The 27,796-nt window shown below is 36.6% G+C and overlaps 2 protein-coding genes across 3 annotated transcripts; both read right to left on the bottom strand.

Moving 5' to 3' along the window:
• Positions 1–427: 427 nt before the first annotated feature.
• On the bottom strand, positions 428–11,033 carry LOC115987728 (transcription elongation factor SPT6 homolog). 2 transcript variants are annotated; one of them, XM_031111321.1, is made up of 17 exons: positions 10,859–11,033; positions 10,697–10,747; positions 9,403–9,535; positions 9,222–9,309; positions 9,047–9,128; positions 8,627–8,744; positions 8,206–8,467; positions 7,910–8,116; positions 7,703–7,825; positions 7,125–7,505; positions 6,923–7,033; positions 6,059–6,838; positions 5,389–5,530; positions 4,138–5,309; positions 3,829–4,038; positions 2,777–3,227; positions 428–2,370 (listed from the first exon to the last, which is right to left on the bottom strand). In XM_031111321.1, the coding sequence occupies exons 1-17, from the start codon at positions 10,902–10,904 to the stop codon at positions 773–775; spliced, it is 5,955 nt and encodes a 1,984-aa protein (XP_030967181.1). In that variant the 5' UTR covers positions 10,905–11,033; the 3' UTR covers positions 428–772. The 2 variants fall into 2 exon arrangements, with proteins under 2 accessions (XP_030967181.1, XP_030967182.1); XM_031111322.1 differs by having other exon boundaries at positions 8,206–8,437.
• A 3,086-nt stretch (positions 11,034–14,119) lies between these two features.
• LOC115987746 (transcription elongation factor SPT6 homolog) lies at positions 14,120–26,400 on the bottom strand. Its single transcript, XM_031111339.1, has 16 exons — positions 26,166–26,400; positions 25,960–26,043; positions 25,026–25,146; positions 24,781–24,935; positions 24,164–24,281; positions 23,792–24,059; positions 23,466–23,687; positions 23,256–23,381; positions 22,782–23,159; positions 22,309–22,419; positions 21,452–22,231; positions 20,552–20,693; positions 19,320–20,467; positions 19,004–19,207; positions 17,842–18,325; positions 14,120–16,948 (listed from the first exon to the last, which is right to left on the bottom strand). Exons 1-16 carry the CDS (start codon positions 26,197–26,199, stop codon positions 14,292–14,294), a joined length of 7,032 nt encoding a protein of 2,343 aa, XP_030967199.1. The 5' UTR covers positions 26,200–26,400; the 3' UTR covers positions 14,120–14,291.
• Positions 26,401–27,796: the final 1,396 nt, after the last annotated feature.

The raw sequence follows: 27,796 nt of genomic DNA, 5'->3' as shown, positions 1-27,796 counted from the left end.
AACCAGCTGACATGAATAATTTCAGGTTGCATCTAACTTGGGAAGCAATTATAATCCTAGAAGCCTGACTTCTCTTCCTCCCCAACATCTCAATACCAAATGACAAGCCACAAACCAGAAGGTTAACAAAAATCTGCATCTGCAAATACTTTTAGCTGAAAACTAAACAGAATGTACATGGCTACTGTTCTACACAGAAATTGCAGCAGGGGATGAATCAACAGTCATTGGTCATCAAATCAATTGGAGTGCTATCATGACTTAACTGAAGAGTTATCTGGGTTCCTTCAATTAGTAGCATTTCAGAAGATTATTGGAGAGAGAGAGAGAGAGAGAGAGCAATATAACCTCAGTCACAAAGAGTAGTGGGTACTGTCATACTAAAAGCAATGACAAGCAGTATATTTTACTTCCCAAGTAACAAGAGTAAAGCCAAGCTTGTTCGCATAAACCTTTTTTCCACTTTCCATAGATAAGTTAACAAGTACTAGGTGGATCTTGATCACAAGATCTTACCATTTACCTTATCTTTCAAGAAAGGAGAGCCATTTGAGGCCATGCTTGTTCGCTTACTACAACACAAAATATAAAAGCAACCCTTGATCCCAATCTACACTAATAACATAATCCCACATATGGAAGGAATTTCACTAATCACTGCTAACTGAAATCCTACACTTCCCAAGATATTTTCACCAGCCACTGCCGGCATTTCTACTCCAGTCACCCCCAGATCACATCCAATGCTGCTGCCACTGTTACTCTCAGCTCCCTAACTGCCACCCCAGGTGCCACCACCTGCACCTCTACCCTTACTGCTATCACCCCAACCACCTGTACTACCGCTGCGTTCCCCACTTCCTCCACCTGCACCTCTACCCTTACTGCTATCACTCCAACCACCTGTACCACCACTAGGTCCCCAACTTGTTCCACCAGCACTATCAGTTCCACCACTGCCCAACCCACTAAAGGAAGTATAATTGTTGTCATCATCCCTACTGTTATAAGAGTCACGTCCACGTCCACGCCCATGACCTTGGCCACGGCCTCGTCCATGACCTTCACCACGACCTTGACCACCACGACCTCGACCATGATTAGGACCACGTCCTCGTCCTTGTCCGTAACCATGCTCATTGGAGCAACCCATATTGTAACCACTAGTATGCCCACCTTCCCCATTGTTATCCCAATTGTCAAAACTGGCACTCCCACCCCCACTCCAACCACCAGTATTAGTTCCACCACTATGATTGTTGTCCTCATCCCCTATGTTATAAGAGTCACGTCCACGTCCATGTCCACGTCCACGTCCACGACCTCGACCACGACCTCGACCACGATTAGGACCACGTCCTTGTCCTTGTCCATAACCGTGATCATTGGAGCAACCCATTTTGTAACCACTAGTATGCCCACCTTCCCCATTGTTATCCCAATTGCCAAAACTGGCACTCCCACCCCTACTCCAACCACCAGTTCCATCACCACCACCACCCCAATTTCCACCACTAGCATTAGCATGATTATTATCCCATTTTCCAGGTGAATTTTTAATTTTGGCATCGGGAGAATTGCTCCATCCACCATCACTACCCCCATGGCTCCATCCATTATTAACACCTTGATTGCCATCATTATTACTCTCAGCTCCCTTGCTGCCGCCCCAAATGACACCACCTGCACCTCTACCCTTACTACTATCACCCCAACCACCTGCACCTCCACCCTTATTGCAATCACCCCAACCACCTGTACCACCACTAGGTCCCCAACTTGTTCCACCAACACCATCAGTTCCACCACTGCCCAACTCACCAAAAAAAGTATTATTTTTGTTCTCACTTGCACCCCCATGGCCAAGTACATTATTGCCCCCTTGATTGCCACCACTATTACTTTCAGCTCCCTTGCTGTCACCCCAAGTGACACCACCTGCACCTCCACCCTTACTGCTAGTGCTATCACCCCAACCACCTGTACCACCACTAGGTCCCCAACTTGTTCCACCAACACCATCAGTTCCACCACTGCCCGGCTCACCAGAGAAAGTCTTATTGTTGTTATCCCTTGCACCCCCACTCCAACTCCCTGTACCATCACCTACACCCCCCCAATTTCCTCCATTAGTATTAGTACAATCACTATCCCATTTGCTGGGTGAATTCTGAACTTTTTCACTATGAAAAGTGCTCCATCCACCACCACCCCCATCTCCATCCTTCGAACCAAAGTCCGACTTTGAGTATGTATCATAACCAGAATCTTTATTTTCATGGCTGCTGTCATCACGACCACGCCCACGACCACGTCCACGTCCACGCCCATGACCAAGGCCTTGGCCACCATCTCCATAGTCATTTGTATCTGTCAATTAAATGGAAAAATGAAGAGTAAAGAAAGTTAATGCATCAAAATATTCTAAATATTGGCAGGTTAGCCTATTGTGACCATATCATGTGTTCTACAACAAAATTATTGTACGATACCATTTACAGCATTGATATGTGAATGCCCTATTTATATTTTATAGACATGCATCTTCATATATCAAACTCATGTACACATCAATTGCTTTGACTAACAAATAAGCATTATTGTATGGTATTAAAAACTTCTAACATAACGTTAATCCAGGAATTTAACACCAGATCAATATAATAATCTGAAACTTGACAGAGGAGTCTATCAAATAATTTTCCCCAGGCTATTGTGTGCTTTATGCAAGGTATAAAATTAAAGAAATTACATAAAGAAAGTGAGTAGTTTTCACCTCTTGGAAAAGGGGTAGATTTGTCTAAGCCTGATTTTGGCTGGCTTTGCCAACCACTATCATTGCTTCCCCAATCACTAGTCTTTACAGAAGAACCCCCAAATGCAGATTTTTGCATTGGTGCTGACTCATGCTGCAAATCATCAATATGCTTCTGGAAATATGCCACCAAATGCTCAATCTTCCCAAACATTTGCTTCCTAAACTTGAATCCCTTGGGATGCAGACCAACAAACTCATGACGTAGATGTGTGGTTTTTATATAAGACAAGATGAAAGTTCCAGGATGCTCATAAGAAATTCCAAAACAGTAAACAATTCTAGTCGGATATTCTGATTTTTCTACTCTCAACACTTCATCAACCTCTGCTTTTGAACCCCTCTTGAATTTTCGGAAACTAACCATTGTTTTCAGGTGGGTTACCAGTGGGTCAACATAACGATCCACAACCTATTTTTGACACCATGAAAAAATATTAGATGAGTCAAAACAATCAAAAGGGCAGATACATTTAGCAGATAAGCACAGACACTAAATTTTCTGTGTATTAAGTAATTTCTTCTCAGCTTGGGGATTTATCAAGTAACCCATAAGATAAAACTCGAAATTATGTTGGGATTAAGACAAAGGTCCAGCAACAACTAACTACTAGCAATAAGCTTGATGTCAACTCATTGATGTTATAGTTGTGATCACGGAAAATTTTAATTCCAAAATATTCTCCACACCAAGACATTAGCTAGCTTTCAACCTTTTCCTTAAGAAAGCCTGATCAGTTTTTTGGCTAGTTCGCTGGGCAAGAATCAGATGGAATTATTTTAGTGACTCACAGTTACAGTTTTTAATTTTATCTATTTATTCAGTTTTACTACATAGGTGAATCTAGAACTCATTAGTCAACTCACTGTGTAGAAATAAAGAAATTACATATATGATGAATGAGGACTGGTTGAAATATAAAATTGGCAGAGATGACATACTATTGTAGCAACACTGACAATATAAGGTAGAAGTTTAGAAGCCTTCCTGACCAGAAAAAAGGAATACAAACCTCATCAATATCCTCAAAGTAATCATCCCCTATTTTTAATGTCTTTCCAAGACGAAGCAAGCTTGTAATATTGCTGTGATCCTTTCCCCCTTCGGTGATGTCTTTGTGCACAAAAAGTCCATCACAGATTTTCAGAGTTAAAGTAAGATAAGATGGACCTCTGGCACTAGGGCGAAAAATAAATTCTCCAGCATCCTTATTTGATAGGAACTACTCAACAAAATACACAAATTAATGCCTATCACCAATTCAAAACTCCATGACAACGAAAAATTGAACAAGCTAAAAATTGCATTATGAATAACACACCTCCATTGCTTGATTCAAAGTTAGATTCTGAAAATGAGGATGAACAATCATCCTTGGGTTGAAAGGCTTCTTTGCTAGCTCCCCATTGTGGGCTTTCCCCTGCTGATTTCGTAAACTGCTCTGGCCTCCACTGTAATAAGGGTCTGCTTCAGAAGAGTTTTGGTCTCCATTACTCTTTAATTCACTTTCTTTACAAGTCAGACACACCTGGAATTTGTCTTTTTCTATTTGTTTGATCTTGCAGGTAAGAATATCACCTACATGCAGCTTGTCTGCTAAAGAAATGCCATCAGCATTATCTGAAAAGTCTTCCTCTACGAGTACCCCAGTCAAGCCTGAGTCAAGCACACAGAAAGCTCGATGAGATTGCAAATTGCGAACTGTTGCCTGGACTATTCTTCCTTCAGCAAGAGCATTCCCATTTTTTCCAGATACCATATCAAATTCCTCATCCTGAGTTGGTTCTTCATAAGGCCTTCGAGGATCTCGAAATCCATGAAGAAGTTCCATTCTAATATCATAAAGAGTCTCTCTTCTGTTTTCTCCCATTTCTATTTCATATTTTTCCGAATAATCAGTAATATCAAAACTTTTTAGCAGTTGTGGATTGTCATTAATGTACTGTACCGGCTCTTCCAGGGAATCAGCATTATTTGCATCATCCTGAACATGAAATTTATGAACTGCCTTTGCCAAATCCTCTGCAAGACTATATGACTCAGGGTGAATTCTTGTATTATCCAACAGATTAGTATCTTTGCCAGTATAATGCAGTCCACTACAACAAACTCGTAAAAAACCAACTGCATTATAGAAATCGTTCTTTCCTCTCAGTCCACAACTAATTAAGTCTCTTCGATTTCTAATTTCTTTACCTCCAAGTAATTGCCTCTGTAATGAAGCCACCTTTCTAGGTCCAAGCCCGGAAACGAATTGCAAAGGCCCAAAAAGCCAGGCATGGCTTGCAGCCAAGTTCAAGTCTAGACCTACCTGGTTTGTAACATCCACCATAACCCATTCTATCATCTCCCACTTCTCATCACCTGTAAGATAGTGATCCAAGGAGCTAAGTTTCCAAGATACTATCTCTCTTTGGGCCCCACACAATGTTGCAATCATAGCCAATGGGTTCTGGAGGTAACGACCGAGAGCCACAGCACGCTTTACAATGCCTAAATGATTTCCAAAATAAAGGCAACAGTAAAAAATCAAGTTAATTAAAAGAAGATATCAAGAAACAAATGTAATTACCTGGTTGTCCAGACAGCTGTTCTGAGGAAATCTGTGAATGTTCATAAATATGGGCAAAGGATTCATCCCCATAAACAATGCTGATCTCATCCATAACTTGGCTGATATCTCCAGTATTCTCCTCTACCATTTTAAAAATGATCTGATCAACAGGAATAACGACTCACAATGTCATATTGTCTAACTAATAAAGAAGAAATCAAAATGATTATAGAAGAAAAGGAAAATATACATCATATGACAAGTCAGTGAAGTCATGAATGTTAAGTTGCATTAGCATCCATCAAGTAAAATATGAAATGTTAAGTCAGTGAAGTCATGATGTTAAGTCACGAAAGCAAAATACACGTTCTCTTTATTCTTTACATGCATACCAAATATATCTTGTTTACTATTTGACTCATGTTTTGTGTATAATTTTAAAGTTAAAAAAACTATTATGAAATTTTATATATTTTTTGGATGAGATAGTTATTGATGATATTTGAGAAGTAAAAGTTACACAAGGTTCAACTTTAACCTATGTCTCTCTCTCTCTCTCTCTGTCTCTCTCTCTCTACTTTTGACTACATCATGTAGTGAAAATATTGTTGTTCTTGATAAGAATACTCAGCTCTTCATAACTAGCACAGCAAAAGTTACTATGTTAAATTGTTCTAGATATGAATACCTCTTTGATATCATCCTTCAACCGTGTGCAAGCCACATTAGCAGCACCTAAGACAATGACATGTGGACGATAATTTTTCATGAACTTAAGAACATGCTGTTGGTCATTCTTCCTCTGTTGCTGGTGAATAACAATTTGTGACCGCTTAGTAATTGACCCAGCATGCAACACATCAAGCACTTCTCCTGAAGAATCCAACATTACAAATGTAGTTTCTGGCTTTCCTGGACCCCAACAACAGGCCATTACCCTTGGTGCAATACCTTTATTCTTGTTAACAACATTTTCCTTACAATGATATGGCGCCACAGAGACCCTGTTCCAGAACTGCTTCCCATATTCTATAAGTAACCAGTTTTTTGCTCGGGTGGTCAACAGAGCTCTTGCTTCCTTCTCCATAGAAGGAAGAAGAAAATTTTTAATTGCATCCTCTAGAATTAACTTGCGCTGTTCATTCCAAATTTGAGCAGATCTATTATCATTGTCTCTAAGATAAACATCATAGGATGCACTAATCAACTCATCCAGGGCACTCTCTGGCAACTTTATGGTAATTTCAAGGAGCTTCTCTTCTTCCGCCTTCTGAATAAGAAGCCACTGCATGTCCTCAAATTTTGAGAGTGGTTTATTGCGTAGCCACTTGACCCCTGCATACTGATGAAAACAATCTATTTCCTTGTTTCCTTTTGGGGTAGGGCTTGTTGAGATTAAAGCTCTATCCATGAAAATACCACGGGCATGTTTCCTAAACAATGTCTCACAGCTGATATCCACTGCAGCCTGCAAAAAAAAAAAAGGTTAGCAAACAAAACCAACCAGCCCCTCAAAGTCATGCAGGATCAAAGACAGACATCAAGAGCATACCATGTGCCTAGCACCTTTGAGCACTGCTTCAGGAGTTTCAAACATTTCACACATAAAATTTGAAGCTATCTCCTCTGGAAATTCCTCAGGATCCTCATCAAACTTAAATCCCTACAGTCAGAAGAAGCCAAATTATGTCTTACACATAAATTTTAAAACAAAAACATGGTAATAAAAGAAGTTTATACACTAGTGAACATACAGTTCTCTCTAAAGTTATTTGGAAGCCAAATTGCTTGGAGTCACCAAACTTGTGTGCAAGCTCCCGCAGGCCAGCCTTATTGCAGTAGCTATATTGTGATTTCTTTGCAGGCCTCTTATATTTTCCACCATTGCCCCCCTCAGTTGGAGGAAAATGTAAACTAAACTCCATGTCCACATCATCAACATCTCTCTCAGATTCAGCCTTCTTCAGAGACTTGATGGTGGTTTCAAAGAGCTCCTTAATAAAGGCAAGCCTTGCCCCACTGACTATATTGCTACATTCCTCTTCATAGTGCTTGTTATAGTACCTCTGAAGAGCACTCTTCCGCTTCTGAAGATGTAACCACTTTTTGTCAAGCTCCTTGATGGCCCAAAGAACCTGCACAGAATACATTCACTTGGATTATGGAAACAATTTATCCTGTTTATACATTATATCCACTTCCTACTTTTCTTTTCTTCCTCTTCTACAATGACTCATGCTACATGAATAAGGTGGCAACATGTAATTTGTATAGCCCCTCAATTTTACTAAGGTTATAATTAAAAGAAGAAAAAATTTAAAATAAAGAGTACCTTGTGCCACTTCAGTTTAGGCATTCTCTTAGCATCAACCTTATCCCTGCTTTCTTCATCTTGCTCTGGGTCTTTCAAGAGACTCAGGCACTGCTCCTTCCGATACATAGCAATAAACGGAATCTTGGAAAAAAACAAAAATTGCTAATTAAAAGGGGCAATTCAGAGTTTAAAATGGGATTTCACTTTAAAGCTACTGATACTTACATCACACTTCTCCACATGATGCAATTTCAAAAAGCTCATAATGTCTTCCTTACGAATTCTTTTACATAGGTCAAATCCTTCAGCTTGTTCCGGCATCTTGCAGAACAATGGATACACATACGTCCCAAGTTGACCAAGTATCCAAGAACACTCCTCTATAATGCTCATTTCGTCAACTGGAGCAGGCCCAATGACTTCCCCAAATATCTAAGAGTTGAAACGTAGGAAGAATTAATTCCAGAGTAAGAATAAGATGACATTTTGGCAATTAACTACCATTATCAAAGACAATAGACCTGCATCCTCTCGGGCAAGTCAATCTCCTTTATAATAGCATCCTTCTCTGTCATGTACTTGTCTTTGAGGATGAAAGGTGCAAAATCATTAGAATCATCAGGTCTGGCACTCTCAGCTATAACTTGGTCATGAAGATTCAGTACTTCATCAGCATTGCCAAAAGTGTAACTAGCTTCCCCTACTGCAGATGAAGCTTTTGATGCATGCCTTGACTTCTTTTCATTCAGATTTCTTTGGCAAGAAAGAGATTTGTAAGTAGAACTTGCAAAAAAGAAAAGAAAAAAAAAATGAATAACAAAACAATTTTTTTTTTTTGAAATATGTAATTAACAATTAATCATTTATAAATAACAAAGTAAGCAGGTGAATCAAAATAAGAATTACAAGAGTAAATTCAAGGGGCTCATGCTGGCATAATACCTTATGGGGGCTCCCTTCCCATAAAATTTTCCATGATCCACTATAAAATTTGCCATTTCATCCTCTTCATCATCAGGCACGTATTCATCTTCTTCAGCAACATCACTAAATAGTGGTCCTGAAAAGACCATTTTAAATTTTTTTTTTTTTTTAAAGAATTTTATGATAGACATTCTAATGTTAGATTTTTAAAGCACAATTTTGAATCATTAACAATGTTATGGATGGTTTTTAACCAAAAGAAACGTATATTGCAAATGTCTAATAAGCACCAAGTGTTTTCAAGCAAATTGGTCCCTACTCAGGCAGTCCTCAAGCCAGGTAATGGACATCTTTTTTACTTATAAAAAAAATATAATGGACATCTTTTTAGAACATTGAACTAAATTGAAGAAGTTATAACTACAGAGAAACAATTACCATCGTCATCTGAAATGCCAGAGGGCCCTTCCAGTTCAGTGTCAACCCCAACCTTTTTGAGCCGCTTAAACTTTGCACCTCCCTATCAGTGAAACAAAACAAGATCAACAAAATATGTATATACCATGTCAACAAGGATAAAAGGAACAAAAAAGATGATGGCACAAAAATTCACCTTCTCTGATTGCATAATGCTCAAGTTTTCATTCTCTCGAATCAACTCAAGATCGTCGTCATCAAGCATAAGACTCCTCAACGATTTTCTAAAGAATTTCAAAGCAAAATACTTTATAACATGAAAGTAAACCACATACTTCAAATCACATTGCAGAGTGGGTGGAAAAGATTATCCTAACCTTTTCCTTTTCCTCTTTTTCTTTTGTTTGCCTTTATAGCTTTGTTGTTCTTCCTCCGATTCTTCTTCTTCTTCATCATCATCATTATCATCTACTAAAAACCCATCATCCTCAAACTCATCCAAATCTTCTTCTAATCAAACCAATCAAACCAAATTCAATAATTATCAACAACAATTAGATTATAGCAAACAAATACAACAGCTATACCAGCAACACCCAACTCACATTAAGTCACTAACATCATCATTACCATAACAATACTAGAAACAATAATAACATATGGCAAAAGGCTTAAATCTTGTTATATACTCTCTCAAAGCATGATTTAAACCCACATCATGGGGTGTGTGCATAAGATGATCGAGTGTGCAAATAACCTGTGTGGGGGTAATCATTACTCACAATATAAGCATAAAACAAATTATAGAGTTGAGGGCATAGAAACCGAGACCACATATTGCTTAAAGAAATATGTTACTCTTTAAAAGCAATTAAGTGGGTTTCATTGCATTGGAAAATAACAAAAGTAAATAAATAAATAACTCTTTAGCTCAAAATTGTGCGACTCCCTAAAAAACTAATCGATTGCAATAAAACACTCAACTTTAACTAATAAACATTAGCACTCGATAACCGGATTCTTACTTGACCCAATGCTTGGACACTGAACTCAAATTGAGTGTAACTTTGACAATCAAAGAAAATGAGAGTGGAAAAGCAAAAATAAATAAACAAATAAAATACATTTTTTGAAAAAAAGAAAAAGAAAAAAAGCAGGGACACAATAAATTATAAAACGTTCACGTTCATAGAAATTTGAAGGCAAAAAAAGATTACAAATTTACAAACCCAACAGAGCGAGAAGAAAGAAAAATTATATAAAACAAAAAAAGAGAACTAGCCAACTAGGAGCATTCAAAATATCGCATTATCACGTCAAATGAAAATATCGCGAGATAACATTAAATGCAGTGATACGAGACGATGATAAACATGTCTATATATATCGCAAGCCGGAAATGATCATTTCGCCGGCGAAAACTCGCCGATCGTACGGACAAAAATATTTAAAAATAAATAAATTTAAGAAAACATTTATGAAAAGCACTTATTGATTATTAAGTAGAACAAAAGCTAAAACCAAAACGAACACACACAGTGACAGAGATAACAAAGAGTCCGTACGGTTAGAGCTACATCAACTTTTCAAAAAGAAACGTATATATATAGGAAAGAATAAACCGCAAAAAGCTGAGATAAAACTATATATGTTAGTTATATTTATATATACCATCGTCTTCTTCGTCTTCGTTGTTGGAAGCTACAGCTGGTTCGTTTTCGTCTGTGAAACCAAAAAAAAAAAAAGAAAAAAAAAAGCATAGAAAATATGAATTGGTTTTCGCATATAATGTGTGTATGTGAAAAGAGAGAGAGAGTATGGATTTTTAGGGACCTTCATCATCATCGTCGACAATGCGTGACCTTCTCTTCCTCGCCATATTGTAGGTTGTAGGTGATTCTCAGAAACCCTAACCCAATGGTTTTAGAGAGAGAGAGAGAGAGAGAGATTGAATAGCAGTGTTGATGATAGAGTGGAGTCAAGTTTTAGAGAGAGAGAGAGAGAGAACAGAAATGGAAAGAGAGAGTACCAGACCTCAGGCTTTTTCTGTTGTTACTTGTTATGCCATTTGCGTGTGCTCCATACTACTAATTTACCAAAACACCCCTATTATGAGTCTGCTGCTGTGATCATGCCACGTGGAATAACAATGGAGATGGAGTTGGTGAATCTTGAGCTGGAGCTTGCTTCGGAAGTTAATTTAGAAAATAAGCCTTAATTTTAGATTCGATTATTAAACGAGCCAAGATCAAACATAGTAATGTGATTGTGAATAAACTCGTGAACATGATTCACATGAAGATTCAATTTAACTATATAGTATAATATTATATTTTATGACAAAATTTTGGTATAGTAATTTATGTATTGTTCTTTAAGTTCACTTCCTAAAATTCATCAATATACTTAACTAAAAATACACTTCCATCTTATGAATTCTAAGATGAACTTAAAGAACGTCATCTAGGTGTTGTACCTAAATTTTATCCATATTTATATGCATATTTGTCTAAAAATATATTTATATAGACTTGAAATTATATTGAATAAGGTTTTCAATAAGTTTATATAATATTAAATTATTATTTAAAACTTATTGATATATAAAAAAATCTATTTGTAATAAAAATTTATGGAATTATGAATAAGTAAAACATTTTGGACATAGTTTTACAATATATATATATATATATATATAATATTAATCAAATAGCTAATAAACAACATCAAGTTTGCTAGAAAAAAATATGAGCTAAGCTTGACATAAAAAAAGCCTTGTTTCATAAAATCTTGTGGGAGAGAGGAAGGAGGGGGGCATAAATGTCATTTGGTTGGAACTGTTTTATTGGGGGTACTAATGTCTAATACTATATGGTACTAGTACAAGCTAGGAGAGCATATGGGCAGGCCACCTGGCAGATCGTATCACAATCAGTATACGTTTTTGGTAAACAAGACAAGGACACTGTATTGCTGCTGTTCTCCTACTTTATTACCCTTCAATTTTATGGCCAATATTCCTCTACCAACTTATTTAAATTAATGTCATTGGCACAATTTAAGGCTACCCCTATGGTCTCTTTATCTATTCCTTTCTTTCTTTTTAATTAGTTAGGAAAAAAAAATTTATTTTTATTTTTATATTACATGGATTCGTTAACAGTGACACAGTTTCTATTCCACACTCTAAAGTAAACTATCTTGTACCAGATATTACCTCTTTGATATATTATATGATTTCTTAATTAATCTGGTTTAGTGGTATATATGAAAAATCAATTACTTAAAAAGTAATAGAAAAGTAGAAACTTACTCATTTGCCCATATCTTGGTCAAATTTGCTCTTCCAGTCATAATATATTTGGTTCTTTTGATATGGGATGTTGTTCCTATTGTTTAGAGATTATTATATTATCAAGGTTGAGGCAAACAGTTCTGTTTCTTTGTAACTTCTCTTTTTCTTTTTTCTTTAATAAATACTTCTTTCTCATTAAAAAAAAAAAAAAAAAAATTAACATGGGAGATCTTTATCTATTCCTTTCCTTTTTTAATTAGTTAGGGAAATAAATTTTATTTTTATATTACATGGCTATACTAATGTCTATTTTATTTTTATATTATGTACTAATTATGATATGCCTCATTTATTCCTTTCATTCTATTTGATTAGTTTGGGAATTTTTATTATGTACTAATCATGACATGTCACATCAATAATTATAAAACCTCTATAAGTCAATTCTACATTGTTTCTCTACACGTAAGTTCTAACTTCTTTCGTCAAAAAAGAAAAAAGAAAAAAAAGAGGTTTCTAACTTCAAACTTCAAACTCTTTAAAGTAAACTTTCTTATACCATATATTATCTCTTTAATATATTACACACAATTTCTTAATTAATTTGGTTTAGTTGGTAGAGATGAACAATCAATTACTTAAAAAGTAACCGAAAAGTAAAAATATACTCATTTGCTAAATTTTACTTATATTTTTTTATGGGATCATTTGCTAAATTAAGTTTTGATAAGATACATTAGTGCATTGAGTCATCTTATTTTCCTTTGTGTTGTCTAATGTTGCACATAAATGTCTTAGTATATGTTTTTTGGGTAACAACTAACTACAAGGATAGATGTTAAATTGATAGGTCCCTAACAGATAGGGAAGTCATTACATGTGAGCAATCAGAAAGCAAAATCGATACATTTGAGTCAGATTAGCAAAATAGAGACAAGTTTTAGAGGTGGGCTGGAGTAAGTTACAAGAGTCTCTTATGAAACCACAGTCCTTTGGTTCCATATGTTATCTTTTCTAAGAAATAAAAATTTAAATCTAACACTTTGTTGTAACAGTAGTCATGTTTTTAAAGAGAGAAGAGAACCACTGTGTAGGGATGAAAAAGAAATGGAGGGAGAATCTAATCCAAGGATGACTAGAGGGGTTTAGCAACAAATGGCTATGAAAGACTTCAATGAATGAAATAACCATCATTAGCTGACTTGAAAGTTTAGATTGTTCCTTCAATAATTACATTTTCAACTAAAATCAAAGGTTTTGTCTTTGCATTCATGATTCATCAAATATGGCGAAAATAGCCAAATAACACATTTTCACAAATTATGTTGCAATCTACCACTGTTTCAGAAATATATAAGAATCTACCACTTTTTGGATACTCGAGTTTGGTAAAATCGTGTTTTCCATGGTACTCGATATGAAACTCCTTAAAAAAAATTTAAAATTTTTTAGAGTATATTTTTCAAAGAACTCAAGTCTTTGGAACTCAAGTTTCATAAACTTAAGTTTAAAAAAAGTGGTAGATCCCTACATATTTCTAAAACAGCGGTAGATTGCTAGTTTTTTTGCTAAATAGTGATAGCAGGCCATTTTTGCCCATCAAATATTCTTTCTATTATTTCTATACGAATGGTGTTAATCTTAAATGTTCAATATGACATGCAATACGAATGCACTCCGTCAATAGAATTTCTAACTGAACCTGGAATTGTACAGCTAAGACAAACAGATATTACAAATTTGAAAATGGAAAACAAAAATTAAACAAACCAACAAATAATATTTGGTCACGAGGGAAATAATATAAGAACTGAGATATATCCATTAAAGCATTAGTAATATAAGGTTTCTTCGTAAAAGACATCAAACTATCACTCACTACTCACTATCCAAGAAAACGGCAAAAACAATTAAAGAGGATCTCAGTACTGTTAACTCTCTGTACACATGATTTCACCACCCCAAAACTATTTACTTCCATCCAGAATTAGCACCCCATCCAGCATTTTTAGCCTTTGAATCATTGCTCTTCTTCTTTCCCCATTCGCCCCAACCACCACTCTTTGGGCCATGTTTTGCACCACTAGTTCCCCAACCACCACTTGCAGCAGCACCTCCTTTGGAATTCCCCCAGCCACCGCTTCTTACTCCGCCCCCATTATCACCAGTACGAGCGCCACCACCACTTGGCCTACTACCGCTGTCACTCCCATCCCAGCGGGTATTGTTCTTATTGCCCCGATTGCCACTCCCTTCAACCCGACTAGCATTTTTAACCTCTGAACCAGGTTCAGTAGCTGAATGCCAAGCCCTTCCACCCCCTCTACCAGCATTGTTCTTATTTCCCCACTCCCCCGTACCACCACTCTTTTTGCCAGCATTTTCACCAACAGCTCCCCAACCACCATTTGTAGCAGCACCTCCTTTGCAGTTCCCCCAACCAGCATTACTTACCCCACCCCCAATGTTAACAGTACCAGCATCACTACCACTTTGTCTACTACCCCGATCACAGCCATCCCAGCCAGTAGTTTTCTTATTGCTCCAATTGTCATTTCCTTGACCCTTTTTGCCAACATTTTCACCACCAGCTCCCCAACCAACTTTTGTAGAAGTACCTCCTTTGCAGCCCCAACTGGCATTACTTACCCCAACCGCATTGTTACCAGCACTGGCATCACTATTACTTTGCCTACTACAGCCCTCCCACCCAATTGTTTTCTTATTGCCCCAATTTTCATTCCCTAGACCCTTTTTGCCTACATTTTCACCACTAGCTCGCCAACCAACATTTGTATAAGTACCTACTTTACAGTCCCCCCAACCAGCATTACTTACCCCACCCCTATTGTTAACAGTACCAACATCACTACCACTTTGCCTACTACCCCTATCACAGCCCTCCCAGCCATTAGTTTTCTTATTGCCCCAGTTGTCATTCCCTTGACCCTTTTTAACACCACTATTTCCACTTTTCCTATCTTCCCATGACCCCCAATTATCACTCTTTTTGCCATCATTATTACTGCCGGATGCCCAACTTCTCAAACTGGTAGCAGCCCCATCTCTACTATCAACCCTACTGTTCCTTTCTGTGCACACATTACCACTAGTAACAGTGTCTTTCCCACTTTCCTTGCTACCTCCAGCACAGCCATCCCAGCCAGTATTTTTCTTATTGCCCCAATTGTCATTTCCTTTACCCTTGTTAGCACCACTATTACCACTTTTGCTTTCTCCCCATGCCCCAACATAATCATTCTTTTTGCCATCATTATTTCCACCGGCTGCCCAACTTCTCAAACTAGTAGCAGCCCCATCTCTACCATCAACCCAACTATTATTTACTTTGCATCCATGACCACTACTAGTAACAGTGTCACTCCCACTTTCCTTACTACCTCCAGCAAAACCATCCAAGCCAGTATTTTTCTTATTGCCCCAACTGTCATTGCCTTCACCCTTGTTAGCACCACTATTACCACTTTTTCTATCCCCCCATGCCCCCCAATCATCACTCTTTTTGACATCATTATTACCACCGGCTACCCAGCTGCTCAAACCAGTAGCAGCCCCATCTCTACCATCAACCCAACTGTTACTTACTTTGCATCCATTACCACTAGTAACATTGTCACTCCCACTTTCCTTACTACCTCCAGCACAACCATCCCAGCCAGTATTTTTCTTATTGCCCCAATTGTCATTCCCTTTACCCTTGTTACCACCACTATTACCACTTTTTCTGTCTCCCCATGCCCCCCAATCATCACTCCTTTTGAAATCATTATTACCACCGGCTGCCCAACCGCTCAAACTGGTAGCAGCCCCATCTCTACCATCAACCCAACTGTTACTTACTCTGGATCCATTACCACTAGTAATAGTGCCTCTCCCACCTTCCTTACTACCCAAGTCAATATTGAGCCGGCCACCATGGCTCTTATCCCCCCAATCTTCATTCCTTGGTCCAACATCTTTAGTACCACTACCACCACTTCTGCTACCCCCCCATTCCCCCCAACTGCAACTCTCTTTGTCATTAGCATTACCACCAGCTCTACCCCAATTGTCATTACTTACTATGCCCCAATTGCCACCACTATCAATGCCACTTCCCCTTTGCCCACTTACCCAGTCACGACCTCCCGAGGTATCACTGTTCTTATTTAAGCAGTTGCCATTCTGTTTGCCATCTTTAACAACGGTATTGCTACTTTTACCACCACCAGCCCAAGCATCATTAGCAGTAGCACTCTCACCTTCCCTGCCAACAATGTTCTTAACCCCCCAACTACATTTTGTAACATTCTCATCTCCACCACTCCAATTCCCATTACTGGTACTACTAATCTGATTGTCGTTCCACCCACCAGGGAAAGCTTCTCTTCCAGGGGAATTCTGGATTTTAGCACCAGGAAAATTTTTCCACCCATTTTCTATCCCACTCCCATTTGTGCAATCTGAGCCCCATTGAAAAGTACTACCATATCCAGAACCCTTCCCTCCATTAGTGTTGCTTTCCCTCCTGCTATTATAATTGCAATGGCTTTGTTCAACATGTGGCTTAGTAGTCAAGCCACTTGGATGCCTATCTTGACTACCACCACTCATCAAATCATTTTTTCCTGTTCAAAAAAAAAAAAACAATGGCAGCATAAGTTCAATGCATTACATTCCTATATGACACACTAGAGAATAGGTCTATCAGTGTATCTGTATATGATCCTGACAGGTATAGAGGAAACCATCTAATAAAATGAATACCTTATACAAAATATCACTTACAAATTAACAGAAGACAACCAAAATTTCATAGCCTTTTATTTGACTTAATCCTATAAATACCACCCAAAATATACCAAAGCTACTCGAATAATCTTAAATATGCATTAGAAGTGTAAGCATGACATGTAAAAACCAAAACACCGAACCATCAAGTCCTTAAACATATAAACTAAGCATGTTATACAATGTATGAGGATTTCCATGCCATGACATTGTACTTGCAGAACTTAAATTTATTCTTCTATCTTGCTTTCTTGTTGTCAAAGATTGCATACTACGAGTTGCTGACCAGACACACAAGCCTGAATTCATCACACCAAATTCAGATTGGGAATTACAAGCATGGCACATAAAAACCTAAAGAGTGAAACATCACATCCTTGAAGGCAAAATTTAAGCATGTGATGCAACCTACATTTGTGCGTTTTTGTGCTAATTGTTCAATCATTCTGCAAGTGTGGGGATATGAAGTTAAGGGTTAAAAAGGTGTCCACTCCAAAGTAGATGCTTACCACAGTCACTAATACTTTCTATGCAGTAAGCCATATTCAAACTTCAAAATTAACTCTCAAGTACTGCAATAACTCAATGAAAATAGACAAATTTATCTTTAGGATTTTCTTCCCTTTTAAGCATACCAATGATGCAAAAACTAAGATTCCATGCTATAAAACTAAGACTACATATACCTATAAATTAGTTAAAACAACTACTAATTAAATCAAAACTTTACCTTGAGAACCAGGAGCTGACAAGGTATCTCTTTCTGGACATGACTGTCCTCCCCTATTGATCTCATTCTTTTCCCTCCCGCCACCCATGGGTACCCCACCTAAACAACTCCTATAAGCAGTGCCGACCATTGGTACGATGGCAGAAGCTGAATGAGTAGACTGTGGAGGCAAATCATTAATGTGTTTCTGGAAATATGCCACAAGCCGATCAATGTTATGAAACGTATGTTTCCGAAATATATATCCCTTGTGGTGCAGCACTACATATTCATGATGTGGATTTGTATTTCTTATAAAAGACAAAATAAAAGTGCCAGGATGGATATAACAAACACCAAAGCAATAAACTATCCTCATTGGGTTTTCTGATTTCTCAACCTTCAAGAGGTCATCAATTTCAGTTTTTGAGCCTTTCCTGAATTTACGATAACAAAGGATAGCCTTCAAGTGAGATACCAAAGGGTCAACATATCGATCCATGACCTATAACAATAGCAAGAATTATTAGAGAGAGAGAGAGAGAGAGAGAGAGAGAGAGAGAGAGTCAATGCATGTATTTAAATGGTCAGGAGGCCTAACAAAACATAACCAATATTTTTAAAAATATAGATTTAAATTATCAAACCCATCAGCAAATACCCTGAAAGAAGTCCAGGGTCTGCACAAATTTTGAGGATCATACGAGTAACCATAGCACTTTAAGCATGACCCCAATTCATTGCTACTTTATAATTTTACAACTAAAAGTAGTAAGCTATATGATCCAAGTCATAGGTTAATATGCATCGAATGATCTCCAGCGCATATGTGTGCACGTGTACGTGTGCTTGTTATAAATTACCATCAAGATTCTCTATCCATATAATCAATGGTTCAAACTCAAACCACAAATACATTGGTGAATTTTATAAAATAATTTCGTTTCTCTAAAGGATTTCCACACAGAATTAGCCAAAAAAAAATCAAGAAAATTGACAAATAACATGTGCACATCGTACAGACTACACCTTATTAGAGCAAATTTAAGGCAAAATGAGAAGCCTCAGAATTTAAGAACCCTTTTTCAAAAAGATGAAAAGGGAAGAACAAATATGGAAGCAGTGAGGTGGATGAATGGAAAGAAAAATACAATTTTCTAAGATTTCTAAGAAAAGCACTCACCTCATCCAAATCTTCAAAACTGTCCTTATCAATTCTCAGTGTTGTTCCAAGGGTAAGCAAACTGGCCTTCTGATCCTTCCTATCTTCAACTATTTCTTTCTGAGTATAAACTCCGTCATAAATTTTCAGAGTTAAAATCAGACAAGATGGACCTTTTGAGCTTGGACAAATAACACTTGCTCCAACATCCTTGTCTGAAAGGAACTACACAACAAAGCAAGGGGGGCAGGGGGAGAGAGAGAAAATTCTTAACCACAGACAATATAAATCACCACACTTAGGATATATACATAGTAAATAGATATCAAATACATACCTCCTTTGCTTCATCAGCAGTCATATTCCGAAAATGGGGATGAACTATCATCCTTGGTATAAAATTCTTTTTTGCTACCACCGCTCTACAGGACTTCTCCAGCTGACTTAAGGCATGCATCTGGTGTTCACGGTAATAGGGATCAACATCACATGAGCTTTGACATTGACTATTGTTCAACTCACTTTCTTTGCAGGTTATTATCAGCTGGTATCTATTCTTCTGAATCTGTTTAATCTTGCAGGCAAGCACATGACCTGCTTGTAATTTGTCTGTTAAATCAACATCATCCAGTTGATCTGCAAATTCATTTTTGTACAGTATTCCTGTCAAGCCAGAGTCAACAACACATATTGCTCGATCAGTTTTTACATGCCGAACTGTTACTTGAACTATCTTTCCTTCAACAAGTGAATCCCTATTTTCTCCAGACAAAATATAGAACTCCTCATCCTGACTTAATTCTTTAAAAGGACTACGCCACTCACAAAATCCATGAAGCAACTCCATTTTAATGTCATAAAGAGTCTCTCGTTTATCTTTGTTGTTATCCTCTGCATAGTTATGAACTATGAAATTTTCTAGCAGTTGTGGATTGTTCTTAACATATTCTATAGGTGTCTCATCATAATCTGCAGTTTCAGCATATTTTGTGTGAACTTCACCAGCCAAAGCCTCAGCAAGAGGATATGACTCTGGATGAATTCTAGTATCATCCAAAAGATCAAAATCACTACTAGAAGCAGCCAACCCACTGCACCTTACACGTAAGAAACCAATTGCATTTGCAAACACCTTTTTTGTTCCAAGTCCATGAGCAATCAAGTACATTCGAGAGGTAGCTACTCCAGCTCGAACTAATGCCCTCTGTAAAGAACCAGCCTTCCTGGGTCCAAGCCCAGATACAAATTGTAAAGGAGCAAAAAGCCAGTTATGGCTCGCAGCCAAATTTATGTCAACACCCACTTGGTTGGTGACATCCACCATCACCTGTTCAACCATTTCAAACTTCTCATCAGGAGTGAGAAAATGGTCTAAGGAGCCAAGATTCCATGATAATATCTCTCTCCCAGGCCCACATAATGTCGCAATCATGGCCAATGGGTTTTGAAGGAAGCGACCAAGAGCCACAGCTCTCTTGACAATCCCTAAAAGCAGCAATAATCAATTGTAAGAGTGTAATTAGGCAACGAGAAGATCAAATAAAAATAAAAATAAAAAGCTGAATTCACCTGGTTGTCCAGGTAACTGTTCTGAAGAAATCTGTGAGTGTTCGTACAGACGAGGCAGTGATTCATCCCCATAAACAATGCTAATTTCAGCCATTTCTTGACTAACATTTCTAGGATATTCCTCCACCATGTTATATATGATCTGATTGGGAAACCAAAATGCAAACATGAGAAAACATAATTTAAAGGTAGTTGAAAAAAATCAAGAAAAACATATAAATTCCTACGGCTCAACTTCCTGATACAATATAGAGTTAGGCCATGACAACCAGAAAGGTAACAACATTTGCATATATTACAAGAATAAAAGTTTCAAGATTACAAAGATATAAAACTGATTGCTGAATCATTGCATAAAATTCAAGTTCAAGCACGATTAAGAGATTTCTGATGCATTATCTCCTGAATTTATGGTCAGAAGACTCAGAACCAACAAACAATTTACATAGTATAAAGAAAGCAACCACAAAGCACTGCCCCCTGCCCTCCACCACCCCCAACACAAAAAAGGGGTGGGGGGTGCTACATTTTATTAAGTAATGAAAGCATAATAGGAACAGAAATAGGATAAAGAAAATAAACAATGCAGCAGCTGGTCAAAGAGAACCAGTCCACTGCCATAAATATGTGATATCACAGGTACTCAAGAAAGTAGGGAAATTTTTGAAAACCTATATAAAAAGAAAAGATCATAAACAATATGAGGAAACAAAAATGTCAGGCAATTTTCTTCTATTGTCATAATTTTTCTGAGAATACAGCTGAAAAGGATAAAAATGGCAAAGTCATCACACTCTATACCAGAAGAAAATGTTCCATTATGGCTCTCATAGCATTCAAGCACCATTTTGAATTTGTTAGAAATACTAGCACAACTAAATTGGGTTTCAAGATTTAGACCTCATATATCTCATCCTTCAACCGCTTACAAAACAAATTTGCAGCCCCAAGAACAATGACGTGAGGTTGATGATCTGCCATGAACTTGAGAAGACGTTGTGCTTGATCTTTCTTGCACTGCAAGTCACCAACATTCTTTGACTGTCGGCTAAGGGACCCAGCATACATCCAATCCAGCAACTCTCCTGATGAATTCAACATCACAAATGTGGTTGCAGGATTTCCAGGACCCCAACAACAAGCCATTATCCTTGGCGCAGTTTCCTCATCTAGCCCAACATCATGTTCCTTTCGCTGATATGGTGCAACAGAAGCCTTGTTCCACAACTGCTTTCCACACTCCATAAGCAGAGATTTCTTTGCCTGGGCTGTCAAAAGCACCCGAGCTTCCTTCTCCAATGAAGGGAGAAGAAATTTTGAAAAGGCATCCTGTAGTATTAACTTGCGCTGTTCATTCCAGAGTCGTGCAGATTTGCTAACACCATCACTGAGATAATAATCATTGCACTGCCTAGTCAACTTATCTAGGTGAGTTTTTGGTAATGTGATAGAAACTTGAAGAAGTTTCTCTTCTTCAGCCTTCTGAATAAGGAGCCATTGGGCATCCCCAAATTTTGACAGTGGCTTCTCATGTAGCCATTTGACCCTTGCTAGCTGATGGGAAGAGTCTATCAACTTAGTTCCAACAGAGGTGGGGCTTGTTGAGACAGCGGCATTATCCATAAAAAAGCTACGGACATATTTCCTTAAACATGGCTCAAAGCTGATCTCCACTGCAGCCTAAGGTCAGCAAAATATCAGTAAATAAAGAAACCTTTAAAATGGAGCTGGACCAAATATAAACATGAAATGCATACCATGTGCCTAGCACCTTTAAGAACATCTTCTGGAGTTTTAAACATTTCACACTTATAGTTCAAAGCTATCTCTTCAGGAGTTTCCTTTAAATCCTCCAATGCTTCTGTCATCTACAATTACAAGAGCTGAACTCACACTTCTATCCGGGGGAGAATTTAAAAAAAAAAAAAGAAAAAAAAAGAAAAAGAAAAAAAGGAGCATAATAGTTAATAACTTAATATACCATGTTCTTTTGAAGATGTGGAAGTGTCAGAAATGCCATTAAAGCTTTCTTTTCTTAGCTTACTCTGTGGATGGTCCACTGTCATGGGTCTCAATGGCAGTGGCACCCTAACAGAATTTGCTAATTCAATTTCTTTTTGCTAATAATTCTTTGATGGCAATTCTTTGGGCAATATTGTGCTATGTAACATTCATGAGCTAGTTTCATTGCAATAAAATCTATTACTTATCAAAGAAAAAATATATATACCACTTCTTTCAGGGTGATTTGCAACCCAAACTGCTCAGAATTCCAACCAAATTTACTTGCAACCTCCCATAGGCCAGCCTTAGAGCACATGCTGTATAGTGATTTCCTCTTAGGTCTCTTGAACTCCCCTTCAACTTCATCTGGTGGGAAATGCAAATTAAACTTCATATCAACATCATCAACTTCTCTCTCTGATTCAGCACTCCATATAGATGTCAAAATTGATTTGAAGATTTTCTTATTCAGATTAAGCCTTGCTTCATCATAAATTCTGTGAACTTCTTCTTCATAACGCAGGTTGTAGTTAGAATAGAGAGCACGCTTCCGCCTTTGCAGAAGTAACCACTTTGTGTCCAAGTCCTTGATGGCCCATAGTACCTGCGTACAAAAGGATTACTTCATCTATGCAACACAAAACCTATGTTTTCAATCTTCACATTGAATCCAGGGAAAGGGAAAGGGAAAACACAATACCTTATGCCACTTCATTTTTGGCACTCCCTCTATCTCTTCCCCTTCATTGTTTTCCATTTCACCTTCCTCTGGATCTTTCAATAGACTTAGGCACTGCTCCTTCCGATATATAGCAATAAAAGGAATCTGGGGGATAAAAAATCAAGTCAAATACAATGGTGTACTTTTAATAATCAGAGAGAAAATTTTGAAAAATGTTAAAAGGCTTACATCATACTTCTCCACATGATGCAACTTTAAGAACCTTAAGATATCTGCCTTAAAATATTTTAAGGCATTAGATTCTTCGCTAGTCCCTTTATTAGTTTCCTCTGTAACTCTCTTCAAGAACCAGAATGGTATCATATTTGTTGGAAGTTGACCTAGTATCCAAGAACTTTCTTCTTCTATACTTTCTTCATCAAGACATGGCTTAGTTTTTTCCTCAGATATCTACAAAGAACGATAGTTGGCAAGTTCAGTCCAAATCATTACACTGAGGCATTATTTTTTCCAACCCAATGCAATTAACCATAATTAAAACAAACAAAAAAAACCTGTATCCTCTCTGGCACGTCAATCTTGCAAATTCTATCGTCCTTCTCTGTCAGATACTTCTCTTTGAGAATAATGGGGTCAAACTCATCTTCAAGTCTCTTTCCCTGCAACTCAGCAGAGTCACGAGATCTGGCACTCTCAGCTAGACTTTTTTTGCGGAGTCTCAAAAGTTCATCAACATCACCAAATATGTCACGTGCTTCCTCCATTGCAGCAGTTGAAACACCAGCAATCTCCCCTAACTTCTTCTTCCTTGACTTCCTTGGTCTAGTAAGAGAGTTCATAATCAAGAAGAATTTTAAAAAAGGAAAAAAAAAAAAAAAAAAAAAAAAACAACTATTCTACAGGAAATCATGATAGATATAACAAACCTGATTGAAGCTCCACCAATAACAATTCCATCATCTTCATCACTAACAATAAAATCCGCCATCTCATTCTCTTCAAGCACATCCGCATCCTCTTCAGCAAAATCCTCAAGTTGCGGTCCTATGACATTAGAACTTGCTACATAAGTAGGAAATTCAGCATGCAATTGTCAATAATAACTAAATTCTGTCCCCCCCCCCCCCCCCAACACACATATTCATAAGGCTCTAGAAGCCAATCCATGTAACTACAACAACCAGAAAGTTGGCTTAGTATCAAAATATACCTATCTGATATCTCTAAAATTGTACAGGCAAAAAAGCAGATACATTTTAACATGATTATACAAGCATAACGAAATAGTTAGAATAATTGATAAGTAACTAAATTCACCATTTACTATCACCTTAAATATTTGAAACAATTAATAATTTATCATGGTATCATAGCAGGTAATTTGAGTTCAAATCATGTTGGGTCCGGTCCCATAATGGTTAGCGATTAAATTCATCCACTTTATTTATTTATTTTTTTTTTTTTCTATCAATTTAAATTTATGGGTCAATCAACAATTTATCAAGACCTAATAAATTTAATGTTCAAGTAAAAAGATGATTACCCTCTTCATCTGAAAGCTCTGTGTGCTCCTCCTGTATGTCAAAATCGTTCCTAGCTTTTTTGAGCCGCTTGAATTTCGGTCGCCGTTGGTGAATACCGTGCTCTTCAAGCAACTCATAATCGTCTTCATCAACATAATCAAACTTCCAGGATTTCCTGAAGTGCAAAAAACACTTCAATAACATTTGATTGAAAGTTACAGTGTCCTCAATATATAAACAGGAGATAAGGAGAGTAAAAATGGACCTTCTCTTTTTCCTCTTTTGCTTTTCTTGCTCAACACGTTCTTCTACTTCTTCTTCTTCGGGATCTTCCTCCACTTCATCTACTATAAACCCATCCTTCTCATACTCATCCTGACCTAGCTCTAATCAATCCAGTAATAAATAACCCAAATTTTTTTTTATCAATAATAGTAAATAAATAAATAACCATAATACAAAAAAAGCAGAATGAACAAAATTTTTTTTTTTTTTTTTGTGTGACTATAATCAATATTTCAATTTGTTGAGAACTAACTAAAGTACTTTCGGCGTTTTTTGAAAGCAAAATTGGCTTTAAAATTGTTTGAAGAAAACTAACACATTTTCCCAAAAAGAAAAAATAATGACACAGAGAAAACAATGAAAATACAAGAGATGCAAGTGCCAAAATCTCGGCACGAGACGAAATCGGAAACCAAAATAGTGTCCTAGATTGACGCGAAGTAGTAGATCTAAAATCCCGTGAGTTCAAAAGCAAAAATATCGAGATATCTCGCGAGATAAAAGTCTTCCGCAAGCTCTCGGCAATCTGTACCAAACAATCGCCTGCGAATACAACTCCGTCGCCGGAAACCGCTAAAAATACGAGAAGACGAAAAGTTGCAAAGCTTTAAATATATATATATATATATATATATATATATATGTTATTGATTAGTTGATTTGTAGTATTTATATATTAAACGAAGTAATAAGTTAATATAAACGTTGACCAAGCTCCTTTGAGATTAATAAACATTGAAAAAAAGAAAAAGAAAAAAAAAGCTATATTAGGATCAGAACTAAGCAGTAGTGTTTAGAGAGAGAAAAAAATGGAGGTTCCGTACAGTACGGTACGGAAAGTGAGAACTCCGAAGAAGATATTTTCGTTATAACTCGAAAACGAAGGCACTAAGATATGGCGAAGAAAACCTTACCTTCTTCGTCTTCGTCTTCGTCGTCTTCGTCAATGGCTTCGCGACTCACGAGTTCACCTTCTTCTTCTTCTGCTTCTTCACCATCTTCCATGTAAACAAGTTTACCACATACCAAAAAAAAAATCAATAAAAGAAAATTGCATATATAAAAAAAAAAAAAAAGCTAAAAAATGCAGAGAAAAAGAGAGAAAGAGAGAGAGATGTACAAGCTTTTCCTCTTCCTTTGCTGACAATGGCCATGGCTGACTGAGTGATGGTTTTTAGTAGAAACTAGAAACCCTAGATTTCTTGTATTGGAAATGGTTTTAGAGAGAGAGAGAGAGAGAGTGGGGTTTTAGTTTTGAAGTAATTAGTTAGAGCTAGAGTTGCAGTGATTGTGGATATTAATTATTGGGATGATGGTGATGATGAGGAGCGGAGGGTCTATTTAAGTAACGGAATTAGGAACGTGGGACGGTTCATTAGCATGGCAGGGGTCAGGCTCAGGCTGTGTCCTTTGTACTTTTTCCTCTCTTTTGGCAGTACCTTGAAGGAGAAGTTATAAAATGGTTTTGGATGCTAATGCTATTTCCAATTTTTTTTTTTTTTTTAAATGATATGCAAAGAATGTTTTTCTTATTTTCATAATTTGGATTTAAGAGGAATACTTTAATATAAAATAAATAAATAAATAGTTGGGGCTAGATAAAAGATTTGAAATTCAAATCGTAAATTTTTTTTGTTGGAAACACCAATAAGTGCTTTTGATGCTACACAATTTTTGGTGAAATCGAGTCTTTTTATTTTGGGTAAGTTAGTTGTAGATAAAAATAGCGTCATTATAAATGGGTTGTAAGCAAGTTAAGTCGTTCACTTTACGGGATTGACACCAATTTTTTTTGCAAGGATTAAAAAAAAAAACAAATAAAAAAGCTAAATGTCACAATTAAAAGTTAAATAATACATAAATTATTAAATTTGCACAATTTCAATTTTACTAATGATATCATAACCATGAATAAATAAATAAACCAACAAACAAACTAACTAAATGTTTTAGACCATGTCAAGATAGTGGTCTTTTTAGTTGCACCAATTTTTTTTCATGTAAAATATAAAAAATATATATATTACCTAAAAAAATAACTAAAAAAAGCTTTAAAAATAGAACATAACATATTGGATAAAGAAAAATAAGTAAATTTTTAATATGAATTGTATCTCAATCTACTCAATGTTAGTAGTAGATCCAGCAACAAAAATCTTCATACTTGAGAATCACTATCTACCATATAAATTTTCTCACACCATTTTCGCTTAGTCCTTCATATCCCATCATCCTTAAAAAAATATTAAAAATTTTTTTTAAGAAAAGGTTGGTAATAGATCATAATTTCGAGTTTGATTCGGGTATTTTCTCTTCAGGTTATTGGGTTGAGTCCAATTTTGTCAAGTTAGGTATAAGCACCAATTATTTCACATAAAAAAAAAATCACCTTCTCTCACATATTTATCTCATTCAATCCCACCACAACACAAAAATAAAAGTTATGGTGTGATGTATTAGATGAACATGCAAATTTTTTTTTTTAAAAGGTGAACATGCAAATTGGTGCCAATAGACCTTTCCATACATAATTTTAATAGTTATTTGATGTTTGTTCAAAAAAAAAAAAAAAACTTATTTGATGTTGTTTGACCATTTCAGAATCTACTATAAAATTTTAATTTTAAATCAATTTATAGGGATTAATGTATAACAATTTTGATTTTATAAAGAAATTATAAAATTCAAATAAAAATTAGTACTAAATTACAAAAGTATCATTCTGCATGATATGGTCATTAACTTATAATA

The sequence above is a fragment of the Quercus lobata genome, chromosome 4 (genome assembly GCF_001633185.2).
Source record: "Quercus lobata isolate SW786 chromosome 4, ValleyOak3.0 Primary Assembly, whole genome shotgun sequence".
Classification (NCBI taxonomy): Eukaryota; Viridiplantae; Streptophyta; class Magnoliopsida; order Fagales; family Fagaceae; genus Quercus; species Quercus lobata.
This window is presented reverse-complemented; position numbering and strand designations above follow the sequence as displayed.

What these genes read in the sequence shown, in the direction of transcription:
- LOC115987746 (XM_031111339.1), bottom strand. Translation starts at nt 26,199, where the DNA reads ATGGCCATTGTCAGCAAAGGAAGAGGAAAAGCTT. An exon ending in CAAAGGAAGAGGAAAAGCTT is followed by an intron (nt 26,044 to 26,165) that starts GTACATCTCTCT and finishes TTTACATGGAAG; the next exon opens with ATGGTGAAGAAGCAGAAGAA. An exon ending in ACGTGCCAGAGAGGATACAG is followed by an intron (nt 23,688 to 23,791) that starts GTTTTTTTTGTT and finishes CGTTCTTTGTAG; the next exon opens with ATATCTGAGGAAAAAACTAA.
- LOC115987728 (XM_031111321.1), bottom strand. Translation starts at nt 10,904, where the DNA reads ATGGCGAGGAAGAGAAGGTCACGCATTGTCGACGATGATGATGAAG. An exon ending in GGGAAGGGAGCCCCCATAAG is followed by an intron (nt 8,468 to 8,626) that starts GTATTATGCCAG and finishes CTTTTTTGCAAG; the next exon opens with TTCTACTTACAAATCTCTTT. An exon ending in ACTTTGAGGATATTGATGAG is followed by an intron (nt 3,228 to 3,828) that starts GTTTGTATTCCT and finishes TGTCAAAAATAG; the next exon opens with GTTGTGGATCGTTATGTTGA.